The 15754-nt window shown below is 52.8% G+C and overlaps 6 protein-coding genes across 6 annotated transcripts; 3 read left to right on the plus strand and 3 right to left on the minus strand.

Moving 5' to 3' along the window:
- Nucleotides 1-508: 508 nt before the first annotated feature.
- NTE1 (phosphatidylcholine and lysophosphatidylcholine phospholipase) lies at nt 509-5214 on the minus strand (the record flags this gene model as incomplete). The annotated part of the gene is made up of 4 exons (XM_049376478.1): nt 509-621; nt 677-1248; nt 1295-4897; nt 4943-5214. 4 exons carry the CDS (start codon nt 5212-5214, stop codon nt 509-511), a joined length of 4560 nt encoding a protein of 1519 aa, XP_049233989.1.
- Nucleotides 5215-5515: 301 nt separating this feature from the next.
- On the plus strand, nt 5516-7554 carry J4E87_004862 (uncharacterized protein; the record flags this gene model as incomplete). The annotated part of the gene is made up of 3 exons (XM_049376479.1): nt 5516-5545; nt 5595-7029; nt 7085-7554. The coding sequence occupies 3 exons, from the start codon at nt 5516-5518 to the stop codon at nt 7552-7554; spliced, it is 1935 nt and encodes a 644-aa protein (XP_049233990.1).
- A 684-nt stretch (nt 7555-8238) lies between these two features.
- Nucleotides 8239-9672, plus strand: J4E87_004863 (uncharacterized protein; the record flags this gene model as incomplete). Its single annotated transcript, XM_049376480.1, has 1 exon — nt 8239-9672. The coding sequence occupies one exon, from the start codon at nt 8239-8241 to the stop codon at nt 9670-9672; it is 1434 nt and encodes a 477-aa protein (XP_049233991.1).
- Nucleotides 9673-10160: 488 nt separating this feature from the next.
- Nucleotides 10161-11617, plus strand: J4E87_004864 (uncharacterized protein; the record flags this gene model as incomplete). Its single annotated transcript, XM_049376481.1, has 3 exons — nt 10161-10515; nt 10562-11142; nt 11198-11617. The coding sequence occupies 3 exons, from the start codon at nt 10161-10163 to the stop codon at nt 11615-11617; spliced, it is 1356 nt and encodes a 451-aa protein (XP_049233992.1).
- Nucleotides 11618-11831: 214 nt separating this feature from the next.
- J4E87_004865 (uncharacterized protein) lies at nt 11832-13446 on the minus strand (the record flags this gene model as incomplete). Its single annotated transcript, XM_049376482.1, has 2 exons — nt 11832-12948; nt 13439-13446. 2 exons carry the CDS (start codon nt 13444-13446, stop codon nt 11832-11834), a joined length of 1125 nt encoding a protein of 374 aa, XP_049233993.1.
- A 134-nt stretch (nt 13447-13580) lies between these two features.
- J4E87_004866 (uncharacterized protein) lies at nt 13581-14907 on the minus strand (the record flags this gene model as incomplete). The annotated part of the gene is made up of 3 exons (XM_049376483.1): nt 13581-14494; nt 14550-14679; nt 14761-14907. The coding sequence occupies 3 exons, from the start codon at nt 14905-14907 to the stop codon at nt 13581-13583; spliced, it is 1191 nt and encodes a 396-aa protein (XP_049233994.1).
- Nucleotides 14908-15754: the final 847 nt, after the last annotated feature.

The following is a 15754-nucleotide window of genomic DNA, read 5'->3' on the forward strand; positions in this document are numbered from 1 at the left end:
GGCTGTGTGGTTGCAGTGGTGCTACGGGGAGTCTCCCCAGGAAGCAAATATTTTTTAACAGAGAGATTAGCGGTCTGTTGAGCGAGTCCTGTGCGAGCAATTGGCCCGATTGCTCAAAAGTCTGGGAGGCTCGCCACTGCAGTGGTGGTGACGTTGGCGGGGGAAACACCCACAACCCAGGGAAATGTAAAGTGAGAATTTGCAAGGAAAGGAAGAACTTGGATCGCGAAACCTCGAGACGCTCAAATTGACAGCGGTGACAGCGCGCCTTCATTCATTGCTATCTACACTCTAACCCGTCATTATCCGCGCCGTTGGTGATAAGCTGACCCTGGCCAAGCTAGCCGACGCGTGCCACTAAACCCCAAGCCGACTGTCCTTGCATCCACACGCATTCCTAGCACTCATTGGGCAAAACTACGCTGACCACCGCTGCATTCTATTACTTGATATCCACATAACCCGCATCTCAGTCCTCTCCGCGTGTTCTGGGCACGGTTCAACCACACTAGATGCTCGCCCGTCGCGGTGCCATTGTCCGTCGGAGATTCTTTTCTTTCTCCGTCTCTTCGGTCACGGGCAGGATTCCTTGCTCGCGGAGCTGCGCTAGGTACTCTTTGCCTGTGCATCGCATTAGCAAAACATTTTCAAAGTCAAAGATTGCGTCTTCACTTACCGTATTTGTACCCCACCTCGTAGATCTCTTCGAATTTCGCAAAGTCAAGCGTGCCATACGGATCGATTGGCGGCCGCATGTACCTGCATCCCGGCGTATTCTTCGCCCGCTCCAGCGCATCGATACTAGACACATATGCGAGGCGCGACTGGATCTCCGATAACGTCGGGGGGTTGGGGAAGCTAGAGAATGGATTCCACCGATTGAACGTCGCCCAGAAACCACTCAATGAGTCACCGAAAGACTGCGGCGCGTTATCGTCGAGACTGCCTACGTCGACCGCGAAGATGACGTCTGCACCGAGACTCTTCATATGCGTGACAGTAAGGTTGTCGATATAGCCACCATCCAAGAGCATGCTGCCGTTGTCACATAGAGGAGGAAGTAATCCCGCAAGCGACATCGATGCGCGGACATAGCGCCAGACGTATCCACTGGTATGGATTTCTGAACGCGACTTGCTGATGTTGGTGGTGTTGCAGTAGAATTCGAGCCAGAAATCTTCCATCTGGGAGTTTCCGAAGGTCTTGAAAATACCGCGATTGAACTCATGGCCGGTGGTATACGAAGCACTGTGGAAAGTCAGCGTTGAAGTCTGTGTGAACATGTAAAACTTACGAAGGGTAGGTGAGGTCAAGTGCAAATCTCCACATGCTACCCATGCGACCGGCGAACTTCTTTGCGCGACCATACATGGGAACAACGTCTGCATCCCAAGCATACAGTGCACCTATGAAACTACCAATAGATGTGCCGCCAACGATATCGATTGGAATGCCAGCTTCTTCCAGTGCGCGGATGATACCGATTTGCGATATACCACGAGCACCGCCACCGCCCAATACGAGACCGACTGAGCGACCGCACAGACGTCGTGCGAGGCGATGGAAGTCACCCTTGAAGGGCGTGTCTGCCGAGTAGAGCGGCGTCTGGCGGACCTTTCTTGATGTGTACTTCTGGATCTCAGCCTGAATGACTTGCACTCGTTGTTTGAGCGCATTTCCAAAGCGTCGTCCGGCGTGATGAACTGGCTCCGAGGTTGCTCGGAATGACATTTGGATATGGTGATGACTGCCATTGATCCAAGGGCGATTGCGCAGCCACTTCCGCGTCAGACCTGACGGACAGTATCTCTCAGAATGCAAAAGCACTAGCTCTTTGCGTGCAGTCGTTTTCGTTGTCAAGAGGAACCGTTCGTACTCTCCAATATTCGGAGACGACTCAGCTAGACCAACGAGGAGAATGCAATCGGCCTGGTTGATGCATGTCTGCGTCCACGGCGATTTTACTGGCGTGTCAGCGACATAGATAACCATGCCATATCTTTCCTCCAAATCAGCGAGGTATTGCGAGAGCTTGAGTTTGCCCATGCGGCTGAAGGCATGTCGTCCAAGATGGTTGAGAATGGCGGCCTGGTTGAGCGACACCACACCTTGCGGCATGCCAATCTGAGTCAGTGCGTTCACCAAGCGACTTCCGAAATCCACTACCGGAATCCCAGCAGTCACCGGCAGGACAGCGACAGTGCGCAGATTGACTGTTGAGGACACATTTGCGCGAGTTGCCTTCGTTCCACGCTCTTTACTCTGTTCGTGAAGTGGGTCATCAACCAAAGCTCGCATGCGGGACGCGATGATTTTTGAGATCTTGATCGTGATACCAGGATGTTCCAATGCTAGGCTGTTAAATAGCGTCTTCGGAAACTTCGCAAGCTCGGTATCTCTGATGGCATGCAGTGAGCCCGGTCGTGATGATTCTGTGAGCACTTCGAGTTCACCCACGCTGTCACCTTGACCGTATTCACCAATGACCTTTACCGCGCTGTTTTCGGCGTCGCGGATGGCGCGCAATCTTCCGTTCAAGACGATGTAAATAGCATCGCTCTCATCACCTTGGTTGTAGATCACCTGCCCCGCATTTACTTGAACCCATTCCAAAGCGAAGTCGATATGCTGGATCAGCCGTGGTAGAAGTGTTGTAAGGCGTTTCGCGATTGTGAGCAATACCACCGGGTACCGTTCGACGATCCGCTCAATGGCTGAGCGAGGCAGAAAACCTACGTAGACATCGGTCTTGGCTGTGACATCGACGAAAGATCGGTTCGATGATACTGCTCCAAGATAGCCAGCTAGTCCGCCAGGCTTGGTCATGAATAGACTCCGTCTTGTGCGCTTCTTCTTGGTACCATCGGCAGCAGTTCGCGAAGGGGTGCTTGATCCAGGCGGGCGGGATGATGGGCCAAAGAGGTCATCTTCAGTGTAGCCTGGCCCATTAGGAAGGGTTCCTAGTACGTTGGATTCAGGTGCGTCTTCCTCCACAGGCACGCTCACGTCCAAGAACCCATCGATCACGTAGTACAGACCAGGATTTCTCTCTCCCTGTTCCACCAGCACAGAGTCTTTGGGGAAGAAGACGATTTCCACATCATTGACGATCTCTTCCAGAATGTTGTGTGGGCCGGCAGCGCTCATACTGGACATGCCAGAGGCTGATGCTATAGACTCGGTGTCTCCGTCCTTGGAGCCTGCATATGGGTCCATGAAGCCAAATGCATTCGTGAACACAGCCTTCTGTCTCCTGGCGTCGAAAGAAACAAGCTGAGGTGATTGTTCCACTGACGCGGTTGGCTTAGGCATGGGGTTCTCTGGGTTGATGAGTCCGATAGCCTTGAACATGCATCCCAGTATAGACTCCCTGAACACAGTGGCTTCATCAATAGATTCTTGCCGGTGCAGTGTTTTTGGGCGCAGCGACGGAGATGCGAAAGGGTTGAAATTGCTGGCGTCCAATGGTGTACGATTGTCTCGCCGTTCTTGCTGATGTTGGTATGGTTGTGAGAAGCTGCTGCGGCCACTCCGACCAGTTCCCCGTGCCATTTGCGAATTGGTCAACAGGTCACCTGCGCTGATTCGGTCGTTGCGTGGTCCTTGATCTGGGGAAGTAATTTTGGGTAATGTTTCGTTATTAGCGTTCGCGTTGGCCCCACGAGCGGCGGCAAGGCGGGCTTGCGCAGCAGTTCCTCTCCTAAGGGATACGCTGGACCTTCGTCGTCGGCCGGCGCCGGGGTTGTGCAACGCGATGCCCTTCATGCCCTCGTCTGAGCCAATGCGCTCGGTTTCCTTCGCAAATTTCTCCTTCAGTCGCTCGAGCGGAGCATCACGCAGAAAGCCAGGAAGATCGTATGTAGTATACTTATTCATGAGCTTCTCCGTGCGGAGGACCTCATTCGTCAAACTGAGATAAGCATGGCTGGTTGCGAGCGTAACTCTTTGAAGGCGCGTAAGGATGACCTGAACAATGTGCGCCGTTGCTTTGGGGTATATGCGCGTCAGTCGACGAAATGCAGTGGCTGGGATTATAGCGATGGTTGTGTCTACGGTCGCACGCGCGACAATGTCTGGGTGGGCAGATTTAGGCTTCGCAGGGCGCGAAGGTGATCCTCGAGTTTTGCTGTGCTTGAGTCGCTCATCACCAAGTCCGTCTAGATCCAGCGACAGAGGCGGCACGGCTTGAAGGCGCCCGCCTGCTGTTGGACTGTTCAGAGTTGATGTTCTTCGATGCCCGAACTTGGCCTCAGGGACTTGGTTTGGTGTGTGCGGTCTTGAATCGTCGAACGCAAAGCTACTGTTCCGTGACATAGATGGCCTCACGTCCTGCTGAGGCGATCCTGGGAAACTTGGACGCGTGTCCTCATCTTCGTCATGACGCAGCTTCACATCTTCTGTGAACAGAGAGAGAATGGAGAACAACGAAGACATTGGGGCTCCGTTCTTGACTTCAGTAAGAAGTTGATAGCCCTGCCGGTGGCCCTGGTTCGCGCCGTCGCCGGATGACTCCCCTCCCATATCGTCCTCATCGGAGTCCGAATCATTTCGGTTCGACTTGACAAAGATCTGGACCAAGCCATCTACTACCAGACAAAAGCCTTTCTCTTCTTCCAAGAGAATTGTCTCGCCAGCCACCAACCGACGGGTCTGCATAGTGCGTGTTAGTTCATGGAAGACTGGGCGCTCCAAGTAACCGAACACTTTGATTGCGCTCAAGAATTCATCCAAGTAGTTGGACAAGCCGCGCTTGGAGTCATTTTCGGCGCTGTCGGGAAAGACTTCGACCTGTGGTTCTTCACGCTGCGGTTCAGGTGGTAGTCGTGCGTACATAGTCATGTATCGGTACCTCACGAAGTAACTGACGGTAGACACGACAAAGACGACGACGAGCATCCTACAAATGTTTAGCTAAGATACGTGTAGGGGATTGACAACGTACAGAGTTGTGAAGTTCATGGTGAAGGTCAGGCTCATAGAGAAGAGCGTGAACAGCCATGTCGGCAGGGTATAGGTAATCCAGTACAAGACGGTGGGCAGGACACTGAAGATGGACAGAATGACACGGCCCAATAGACCAAAGCTGGTCGACGGCGTGGTGTCAGCGGGCTTCATGCCGAGTACAGAGTTGGAGAGGGCCTCTGCTGTGTTATACACTGCTGCTTTGGACGCCTCTGCCAGTGACCGAGAAGTGGCTGTCCCCGGGACTGCCATGGTGGCCATGGTGGGCGAGGAAAGATCGGTGCCGAATTCGGACCGTCACGCGTCAATATTTCCAGACGTTTCTAGAGTTGCTAATCTAGGGCGGTAAAGACAGGAATCCCATGATGTGCCGTGCAGCGGGCACGTTGAAATCCGCGGGTATGTACTGGGGGCGCTTGCATGTGGGGTGCCACTGCCAGCTTGTGAAAGGCCGGGCCCGTGCATCGATTAGCGCGGAAGTCGCGAAACTCCACCGCGGCCTGGAGCTCTCACTCGCGCGCCGGAGCTTGTAAACATCACCCATTGCGCCACCATGCCGCCCTTCAAAGATGACCAGATCATCGTGAGTCTCACGTGCACTCGACGCTCTGCATATGCGCTAACCGCCTTAGATCATTGCGCCGGGCTCCGAGACGACAGTCGCGCAGCTGGGGCTCCCCGAGTCTTTCACGCCCGCGCGTCTTCGCGTGAGATCGCGCATGTTCCCCGCAGAGAAGGAAGGTGAATTCGAGCCCTACAAGATCCGGAGAAAGCAAGATCAGCCGACCGCGACGAATGGCGACCCCACAGACGAATCGCAGGAGGAAAAGAAGCCCACCGAGGGCGACGACGATGTAGTGTGGGAAGAAGACCGCGTTTCGGAAGAAGGCGCGATATGGCCCATTCAGCAAGGCCGCATCGTTGACTGGCCATGCTTCTTCGCCCTCATCACGCACACCTACAACTCTCTGAACCCGCCCTTCCACACTCCGATCCTCCTCATCACGCAACCAGCATGGACCCCGCGAGAGCACGAGAAGCTCACCCAATTCTTCTTCGAGAAGTTCAAGGTGCCCGCGTTCGGGCTTATGGATGCGGCATTGGCAACGACATGGGCATACGGTGTACACACAGCGACAGTGATAGACGTTGGCAAAGACAAGGCAGACATCACCGCTGTCAGCGAGTTCATCCCGCACACCCAAGGTCGCGTCATCTCACTGGAAGGGTGTGGAGGGGAGGCCTTTACCCAAGGGCTCTTGTCCAAGCTCAAGTCCAAGGGTCTCAACCGCGACATGTGTGAACAACTGAAGAGATCGCCCATCTGCGAACTTCTGCCCCCAGGAGTTCCGCTACCAGGGCCAGGAGATGCGGCTACCAAAGATGCAGCGACCAACCCTGCAGCGCTCGCATCAACGGGCGCAACCGGCCCTGGCGCAGCAGCAGCCGCCTCCATCGGAAACGTGCCACGAGGGCCTGGTATCGATACCGAGGTCGGCGAAGACGCGAGTCTCGAAGAAAGTGAAGGTGTTCTGGACGTCGCAAGCATCGTTGCTGGCGGCAAGATGTCTGAATACCTTGCTAAGAAGGAGAAGGAGAAGCAGGAAAAGGCCAATGCGAAGAAGAAGGGTGGTCCGGCCCCAGCAGCCAACAAGCCGGTCAGGTTACCCAACTCCCGGCTGGAGAAGGCTACATTTCTCTACGAAGATCACGCTCTTCTGGACACTTTGAAGAACATGAACCTCAATACCCAGGAGATGGCAGATGCGAAGGGCGCTCTGGACGAAGGACCAAACAGGAAGGGACAAGAGAACGGAGAGAACGGCGAGCCTACATCCGCAACTGAAGCGAACGGCACCAGCGAATCTGGTGCTACCGGCAAACGCACAGGATCGATAAGACGTGAGATCGAGGTTGGCACCGAGCGATTCATGGCAGATGGCGATGGTACGCTGGAGAAGATTGCAGACGCTGTGCACAGAGCCATATCGTCTATCGACGAGGTTGGCAAGCGAAGTGATCTATGGGAACAGCTCATCGTCTGCGGTAATGGTTCAAAACTACGAGGTAAGTCTTGTACCATGTTTCAGCAACCATCGTGCATCAACTGACATTTATACAGGCTTCAAGGAGTCGCTCCTTCAAACCATCCAGACTAAGTATTTGGTCTCGCCGTCCTCCGCCACCATCTTCACATCCGAGATCCCATCCAACGTGTCAACGCCCATGGGAACCGGCGCGAACACACCACAGCCCCAACTTGGCCCGCACGGCGGCTCCCAAGTCAACCCGCTCCTCCTTGCAGCGACAACTGCTCAGACACAACATATGATGCCACACGGAGGCATGCCTGGCATGGGAGGTAACACCCACTCATCGCACGGCCAAACACCCACATCAATCAAGTTCATCAAGCCGCCGGAGTACTTCCCCGAGTTCAAAGACGTTGGTTTTGATGAGTCAGCCTTCTTGGGCGCTCAGGTCGCAGCCAAGGTCATCTTCGTTGTCGATCAGGGTCAAAGTAAGGGTTACATGACCCGTCCTGATTACAACGACCAGGGTCCACAGGGTATCCACGATTACAGCCTATAATACGAGATTTTGGTACTTGGACTACGAAGTTGGCTTTGATAAGCAAGGCCTTGTGTTACTTTTGCAACGCAGCCATTTTGTGGAGTTTAGGCACGGTTTATGGATATCCCGGCGTTGCCAAAAAGGAAAGCCTGGGGTCAAGTTTGATGAAACGAAATAGGCGATTGTAGCGATAGGCTAGCGGCGCATTGCGAGATGCAACCTCCAAATCCTATTTTCATGACCACCTACCCGTCCCTTCCTTTCCTTTTTCACTCGTCAACTTTGTGGGTGTGAAACGCCCATTTCGTTTCTTCTGGTAGTTTGGCATCGGAGTACGCCGATAGCCCTGGGGGCTCCGCTCCGCTCCCCACGTGCTAGGCATTAGCGAGTGGCTAACCGGATCTAGCCGTCCCTACGCCTGGCAACTGATAAAGGTCGCCAGTGCCTCTCGATTTATATTGCTCTTGTCTTGACTGTCTTTTTGTTCGCTTTGCCAAATCTCTGACATTCACGGGTTGTGTGAAGTATAAGTTGATTCCGACAACCGCCCTGTTTACGAAATTCTACACTAGAGGCTGCATCTCGGTACCTGCTCCGATCTACTGCCGCGGCTAGAACACATCTTCACATCCACGGAATACAAACGCGAAACTTCAACTTTAAAAGGGGGGATTTTGACTGAAAGAGCATACGTACACCATCATGGCAGCCTCATCACCCATATCGAATACGGTTTACGCCGGCCCCTTCGTGCACAGCGAATCGCTCTCAACACTCGAGATCCAGGAACGCGGCGCCATCTTCGTAGACTCTGACGGCATAATCCGTTATGTCGAAAAAGACATCCAAGAAGGCGAGCTGTCCAATCTCATCCAACAGAAAGGCGACTCATGGACAGAGGCGAAAATCGTCGAGATAACCGGCACTGGCTTCTTCTTCCCCGGCTTCATAGACACCCACGTTCACGCACCCCAGCACCCCAACACAGGTCTCTTCGGCAAAACCACATTACTGGATTGGCTCCAAAAATACACATTCCCAATGGAATCCTCCTTCTCGAAACTCCCACTCGCACACCGCGTCTACCAAAACTTTGTCTCACGGACCCTATCCCACGGCACAACAACAGCCGCATATTACGCCACCATCCACGTGCCCGCCACCAACGCCCTCGCAGACATATGTCTAGCACGCGGCCAAAGAGCACTAGTAGGCCGCGTATGCATGAACAGCGATCTAAGCCCCGAGTACTACAGAGACTCAAGCACCGAAACAAGTTACGCAGATTCAAAAGCCAGTATCGACTACATCCGCTCCATCGACCCCAAAGGCGAAATTGTGAAACCAATCATCACACCCCGATTCGCGCCGAGTTGTACACCGGATTGCCTGACCGCTATGGGGAAACTGGCGAAAGAAACAGATACGCATGTCCAGACGCACATCTCGGAGAACAAGGGCGAGATCGAACTCGTTAAAGAATTATTCCCTGATAGCAAGAGCTACGCAGACGTATACGATACCCACGGCCTCTTAACAGACAAAACCATCCTAGCGCACGCCGTCCATCTCACCCCTGAAGAGCGCAAGTTAGTTCTCCAGCGCAAAAGCAAGATATCGCATTGTCCGGCATCGAATACGGCGATTACATCCGGGTGTGCGCCGATCCGCGATCTACTCGATGAAGGACACACGATCGGTCTTGGTACGGATGTCTCGGGCGGAAACTCACCGTCGGTATTAGAAAATGTGCGGCAGGCGATATGGGTGTCGCGGCATCTGTGCATTCAGACTTCGAAAGACAAAGCGAAGCTTTCAACGGAGGAAGCGCTGTTTCTTGCTACAAGGGGAGGCGCGGCGGTGGTGGGGATGCAGGATAAGGTTGGCGGGTTTGAGGTGGGGATGGAGTGGGATGCGCAGATGATTAGTTTGGGGGTTGTTGGCGAGGACGGTTGTCGGGATGGGGCGTTTGAAGAGGGGCCTGTTGATGTGTTTGGCTGGGAGAGCTGGGCGGATTTGGTGGAGAAGTGGGTGTATAGTGGGGATGATCGGAATACGGTGGCCGTTTGGGTGAAGGGGAGGTTGGTGCATAGGACGGGGAGGTTTGCTGGTGTCGAGAGGGTTGCGACGCCTTGATGTGACGTAGTTGTCAAGTTGCCCTTTGTGCTCAAAATAGACCACCCAACATCATCTTTCGTCATAAGACACAGCAAAGTCAAAATAGAAAGTGAGATGCCGGTCGCACTATAAGGCAGAGAATGGGTCCGAATGGCAGGCGGAATGTGAGTCAGCATGGGACGCGCAACATGAGACTGAACATAAGGCGGAACATCAGTCAGAATGTCAGGCAAAGTGCACGCCGAGATAAAGGGCGCAAGTACTCGTCAGCGTGGCTATGCTGTGTGATGGTGAGAATTCCGAGCACGCACTTCCAAGATCTACTTCAGCTTTCGATCAAATCAGAACTCTACGGAAGGTATATAACTCCTTCATACTAAACGTATACTGTGCCATCATCATTCTCCATCCCCCTTCAACTTCCTCCTTCTCATTTGATTCATCCCTTTTACCCAGCCAGCGGCCTAGAAACCCTTCCGTTTAGTACTCTTCCATCTCCCTGCACGATGACGAAACTCCAAATCGCCCTTTCCATGCTATGCACTTCAGTAGCCTTCGCCAGTCCATTTCTCTCACCTGAGCTTGAAGACGCCTTCGCCAACCTCAAGGCCAGACAAGAGGGTCTGGACGATCGCAAGAACGTTGGCGAAATCTGTGGGCACGACATCGACGACGGTAACGCTGATGTCGCCAAGGACATCTGGCGTGTTACAGGCGCTGACACCACACTCGATATCATTGCCTTGGGTTCGTACGACAACTGGGTCCGCAACATGGACCAGGCTGTCTTTGATAAGCAACAGTCGGATTCTTGGGACTGCGCTACTCTTGACGGCACATGTGGTCATGCTGCCGATTGCCGTATGCCTGACCCTCAGCCCCGATCTTCCAAAGCTTACTGTAACAGATGAGTTCTTCACGCGCGATCGACCGGAGTACTATTGGATCATGTCGTCCGTTTCTAAGGCGCACACTGTCCTCAAGACTCTACATACAGAGCTTGAGAGCAGCGTTCTTCTACAATCGCTCAGCCTCGATCAACTCAAGACAGACTTCGGTGTCGAGAACCCCAAAATCAATCCGGCCGGAGTTGCAAACGGTGCTTTCGCATCAGCATCTGGTGTCTTCGGGATGGCAGGACTTAGAAGCGCAGATCTCGCAGCTCGGGCAGGACCTTACGGCGGAGCCCTTGCGGTGATTAGCGGCGGGTTTGGAATAGCTGCCTCTACGTACCAGCCAAGCGATCCCGGAGCAGCAATGGACACGATGTTAGCCGATTACTTCAACCAGAGCAGGACCGCAATTGCCGACATGGCACGAAACCTTTTTGGAGAAGGCGATCAGGGCAAACTTCCCGAAGCCGGACAATCCGGTGATCGTAACTACTTCCAATCGCCTGTGGGGCGAACTTTCAACGAGGGCAAGTTCGTCATTGAGAGTTTCGATGCCGTATGGAAGGATTACATCAACGTTGGCAACAAACTATTGGTACGTTAGACAAGTTCCACTCATTCGCATGTTCCAACTGGCTAACGCGTGGTAGCGACAAGCACTCGGCATCCGTCTCCTGAGCGAACTAGGTTACCTTGTCTTCATCAACGTTGACACTACGGAAGAGCTATGCGTGGATGAAAAGAAATCCAATCTATGGACCGATGGCCTTTGCATGGGCCTCTACCACACCCCGGAGTACGAACATGAGTTTGGAAATCCAAACAGCTATAAAATTTCCCCGCTCGACAATGCGGTGGTAGACACCATGACTGGGAGGTACGAATTCAATCTGATGGATGTCTACTCGAATGCAATCGAGTGTAAGAGAGCCCGTCAAGATGGCGAGCGCGAAGTCGATATCCAGAATATCCCGTATGGTGGTGATTGGCCGCAATGTATGTTCAACATCGATGTGGTGAAGGGCAAATTCAAGGGCGGCAAATGGTTCGACGATTTCGAGGCGCTATGAGTTAGTCTCAGCATCTTTTACATTCGTTTAGTAGGAGCGTAACCATTAGATCAGTAGATCCGAGGTAGTAATAGAGCAACGTCTACTCAATCAATCGTTAGATAGACAATGAAGTGGTAAACTATATCTGCATCCCGTGAATTTCGAAAGTCGGGGGTAGCTCGTAGCGACGGTAATAACAGCCTGTATCTACTGTCTTTGATTGAGATACAAATCAATCGTCGATGACGGTGATTGCCATCCTGATGTCATCGGGAGACCACGCGACGTCCAGGATCTGTGCAACCATTTCGCCAAAACGCATAAGCTGTTTCCTTCTCTCGACGAAATCAATCCCCCTTGTATCGAACTTGAGACAGACGTAACATAACAACTTGACAGCCAGTTGTGCAGGGGAAATTTCATATTCAACTTCCATAGCTTCGGAGTCGGGTGTCAGCCCATGCAACGCGTAGACTTTGTCGAGGATGTTTGTAGCCATTTGGTGTCGGTATATTTCCAAGAGTCGCATCAGAGGTACGGTTTTTCGAACGCCTAGTCGAAATCGATCCATAAACTTCGTCAAGACTATGGTAGCTGCCGGTGTTTCGAGAAGCAGACGAGGTAGACGTACTTGAGGCTTACCCTCAGGATGCTCGAGAGTATAGAAGTCTCTTACTTCGCCAATCAAGTTGTACAAAGTCGACAGATTGGCACGCAGATTGCAATAGTATATCGTACACTCTTTGGCTAGCATGATTTCTTGGATGATCCAGACTCTGGTCCAGTAGTTCCTGGAGCACAACCCAAGGATACCCTTGCCCTGGTCGTAGGTGCAGAGTTCGGCCTTTTCTCCTGTTGCAAGGAACTCCATGCCCACGCCACAATGCGGGGATTGGTCGAGTCTGCCCAACCAAATGGACACCGAAGCGGCATTGCTATAGATCTGCCGCATATTTTGGACTTGATGATTGCGTTCCAGTACATTACGTTGGTTGATGCAGACAGCATCAATCCAGTATAATTGATACTGCTCTTGCGAACGCATCTCGTCTAAATATGACCACAAATTGTAGCCGACGGTGAAGGGCACACCGTTGAGTTCGATGGCGTTACAATTGTCCGCCGAACCCCAGGTATAGGATAGTGCAGTGTATGCCGGCGGAGCGGAATCGAACGAGTAGGTACGGAGGGCGCACTTGATAGGTCCGGAGAGCTCGCTCGCTTGAAGTTCGAGCAGCCTGAACTCCTGGCTTCCTTTGAGCCGGTTGAGAGGCGTATCTGCGTAAGCCTGCCATCTCCATTTCTTCGGCGGCGCTAGATCGCCCATGCTTGCGAACGGTGCGAGTATACTTGTAACGTGTGCAATAGACCTTGTCGCTACATTGTGTCAGTACGGTAGCGTGCGAGTACGACCCGGGTATACTACAGTAGTGAGTACAATACTGCAAACGCGAGATGAACGCGTCAGTCTAGCGCGTTAATACGACGCGATAAATGCTGAAATGATGCTGCAGTATGGCTAGTACGAGGTTTCCGAGCGTGATCGAGGGACGATAAGGCTTTGGTGATGATACGGGAGCAGTCGCGGACAGAGATGTATTGCGATGAAAAGGACGGGCGGCGCGCGGGGTTCGGACGAGGCAGCACCTGTACACAGGCATTTTGCAGGCTTGAGATGTTACTCAAAGCTGCAGGTGCCATTGGTGTAGCCATGCCAGCATCCAAACAAGCAGCGAAGCGAGGATGCTGTGAGGAGTGCGTGTCTGGACCGCCAGAAGGGAGCTGAAGTGGGGCTGAGCTAGGACCATCACGCGAAGGTGGTCCTCCAGCCGAACTCACCTGGGCATCGTTGCAACCACTGCGACGCGTCATTCTTTTGAAGACCGCAGCGCATGCCCAGCGGCTGCGCCTGAAAGATTCAACAGTTCTCCTGTATTCTGTGCATGAATTCAATTGTTCAATTTGATAAAAACGTACTTTCTCACTTCTTCAATCCAAGTTCCATCAACGCCTTCTTCCCCTTCGTACCCTCCTCTTCCCACCACAAACCTCTTATCTCCAGTCCTGCCTTTCCAAACAAGTCCTTCCACTGCGCCTCAGTGCGTTCCGAAGAGCCTAAGTTCATCATCTGCCAGTCCATCTTGGCATCGAAATGCACAACCTCCGTCTCCGTCTCTGGTAGAATGACCTCGTGAATTAGCACCACACTGTCCTCAGCCATCGAGTTGACAATGTTAGTCAGGATGGTAAGCGCCTGCATCTCCGGCCAGTCATGTAGAAGCATGCGCAGGTAGAAAGCCTTGGCGCCCTTGACAACCGGTGGGAAGGGATCGAAGAAACTGTGTCCGACGGTTACAACGCCATCAGGCAGACCTTTAGCCTGCGCGATAACGCTCGGAAGATCCAATAGCATACGCACACCCGGTAGCCCCTCCGCACGCTCGCAGAACTTGACTACCTGGTGGCCCACGCCGCCACCGACATCGACGAACAGCGGGCGTGAGGGTTCGGTAATAGTGAGGCGCTCCTTGACCGGGTACGATTGCACAAACTTGTTGTGCTCACCTGGCTTTACCAGCGTCATCGTCTCGTTGAATGCGTCGAACATCTTCACGTTCTCCGGCTTGTTCATAAAGTCAAAGTAGGTCTCGCCTTTGCAGCCATAGGCGAAGCAGAAGGGGCTGTCGCGTGCGTCCACGGGGTGCTTGTACCCATTTGCGGCGAAGTAATCGGGGAACTTGACGGCCGAACGGAAGTGGTAGTGGAAGTGAATGATTGCGCTGCGAAGAGGCGCGCCCTTTGCTATGGCACGGCCGAAGGCAGTTGGGGTGTAGCGCTGTGGAGAGTCTGATGTTGAGGTGAAGAGTTCGGGTACGAGCATCTTGAGAATACGGTCTTCATCCGATCAGTAAGCGATGCTTTGTGATGTTTTGGATGGAAGAAAGCTTACTGATTAATCTTAGGTCTGCTTTGCTCTTCTCTGCCAGCTCGGCGGCGGTAATGAGCCCATTGTTTGCTATGGCGATGTCGACAAGGTTGAGGTCAACGGCGAGGATGATCACTATTGGGTCGTAAATTGCCTAGCATCGTTAGTCCTGTGTTATGGTGTAGTGGGCATGTATGCCGCATGGAGGATGGATATCAATATCGAAAAGACGCACGAAGAAATGACGCAGAAACTTGTCCATAGGTGTTTCCAGGGCTTGTGTGAGTTTCTCAGAGGCCTGCAGTAAGGCGAGCCGGTCAGCCTCCTCGAGACCTGCTGGCCCCTTACTAGCAAGAGCGAGGATATCCTGGGTGAGTGTCATGTTCGAAATTATGTTTATTCTTCTTTGGGGTGGAAGACGAGTAACTTTGGCAGTTTCTTCAAGACCTGCAGCCGCTTGAAGCAGTACTTATGCCACCGCGCTCGGTATGTATCTTCAACTTGATCGACAGTAAAGAGACAGTTGTTCCAACTAGACGATGAGTCTACACGGTACGGCAGTTCTCGACATGCCCTACAACTTTTACCAGACTTGGGCCATCTATCGTAGATCGCGGCGAAAGCGGCCTCGCGCCTAACGTGCTCACACTATGCCAAGTGTACCAATCCATCAAACCTACCGCGATACATGTGCAGACCTCGTGCCTATACTCGTCTTGGAATGCACCGATTTTATGAATGCACCGAGTGTGCGAATATGCCGAGAATGGAAATGGGCCGCATGTGACGAATGTATCTAGTTAGATACCTAGGTACCACTTCTAAGGGAAAATGTTTATACAATAGTACTAGATCACCTGGGCAGCTCTCCATGCAAACGAAGCGCATGCTGTATAAACTCGAGGATGTTCGCCAGAACACAATGCCATGCTGAAATCCTTCGCGTCTCGCATCTTACGGAGAAATTTCAGTCAGCACGTGCCAACAGCCCCACCCGCCCAGGCGCGCCTTCCCGAGGTCCTCTAATCCAAACACACGACAAGTTGTTTCTTCATGAAACACCCAGCCTCATGTGTTTACTATTCACGAAATAGACGTAGTAGTTGTTCCCGCAAACGTGGAATCTGCATTACGCGATAGATGATTGCGAACAATCCTACTTCGGTTCGCAATGTCCGATTTGACCCACCACTTGGTGGCCGCCTCAGGGTCAGTACTCATATACGCGT

The sequence above is a fragment of the Alternaria ethzedia genome, assembly GCF_023757985.1.
Source record: "Alternaria ethzedia strain BMP 0044 chromosome Unknown scaffold_9, whole genome shotgun sequence".
NCBI classification, from domain to species: Eukaryota; Fungi; Ascomycota; class Dothideomycetes; order Pleosporales; family Pleosporaceae; genus Alternaria; species Alternaria ethzedia.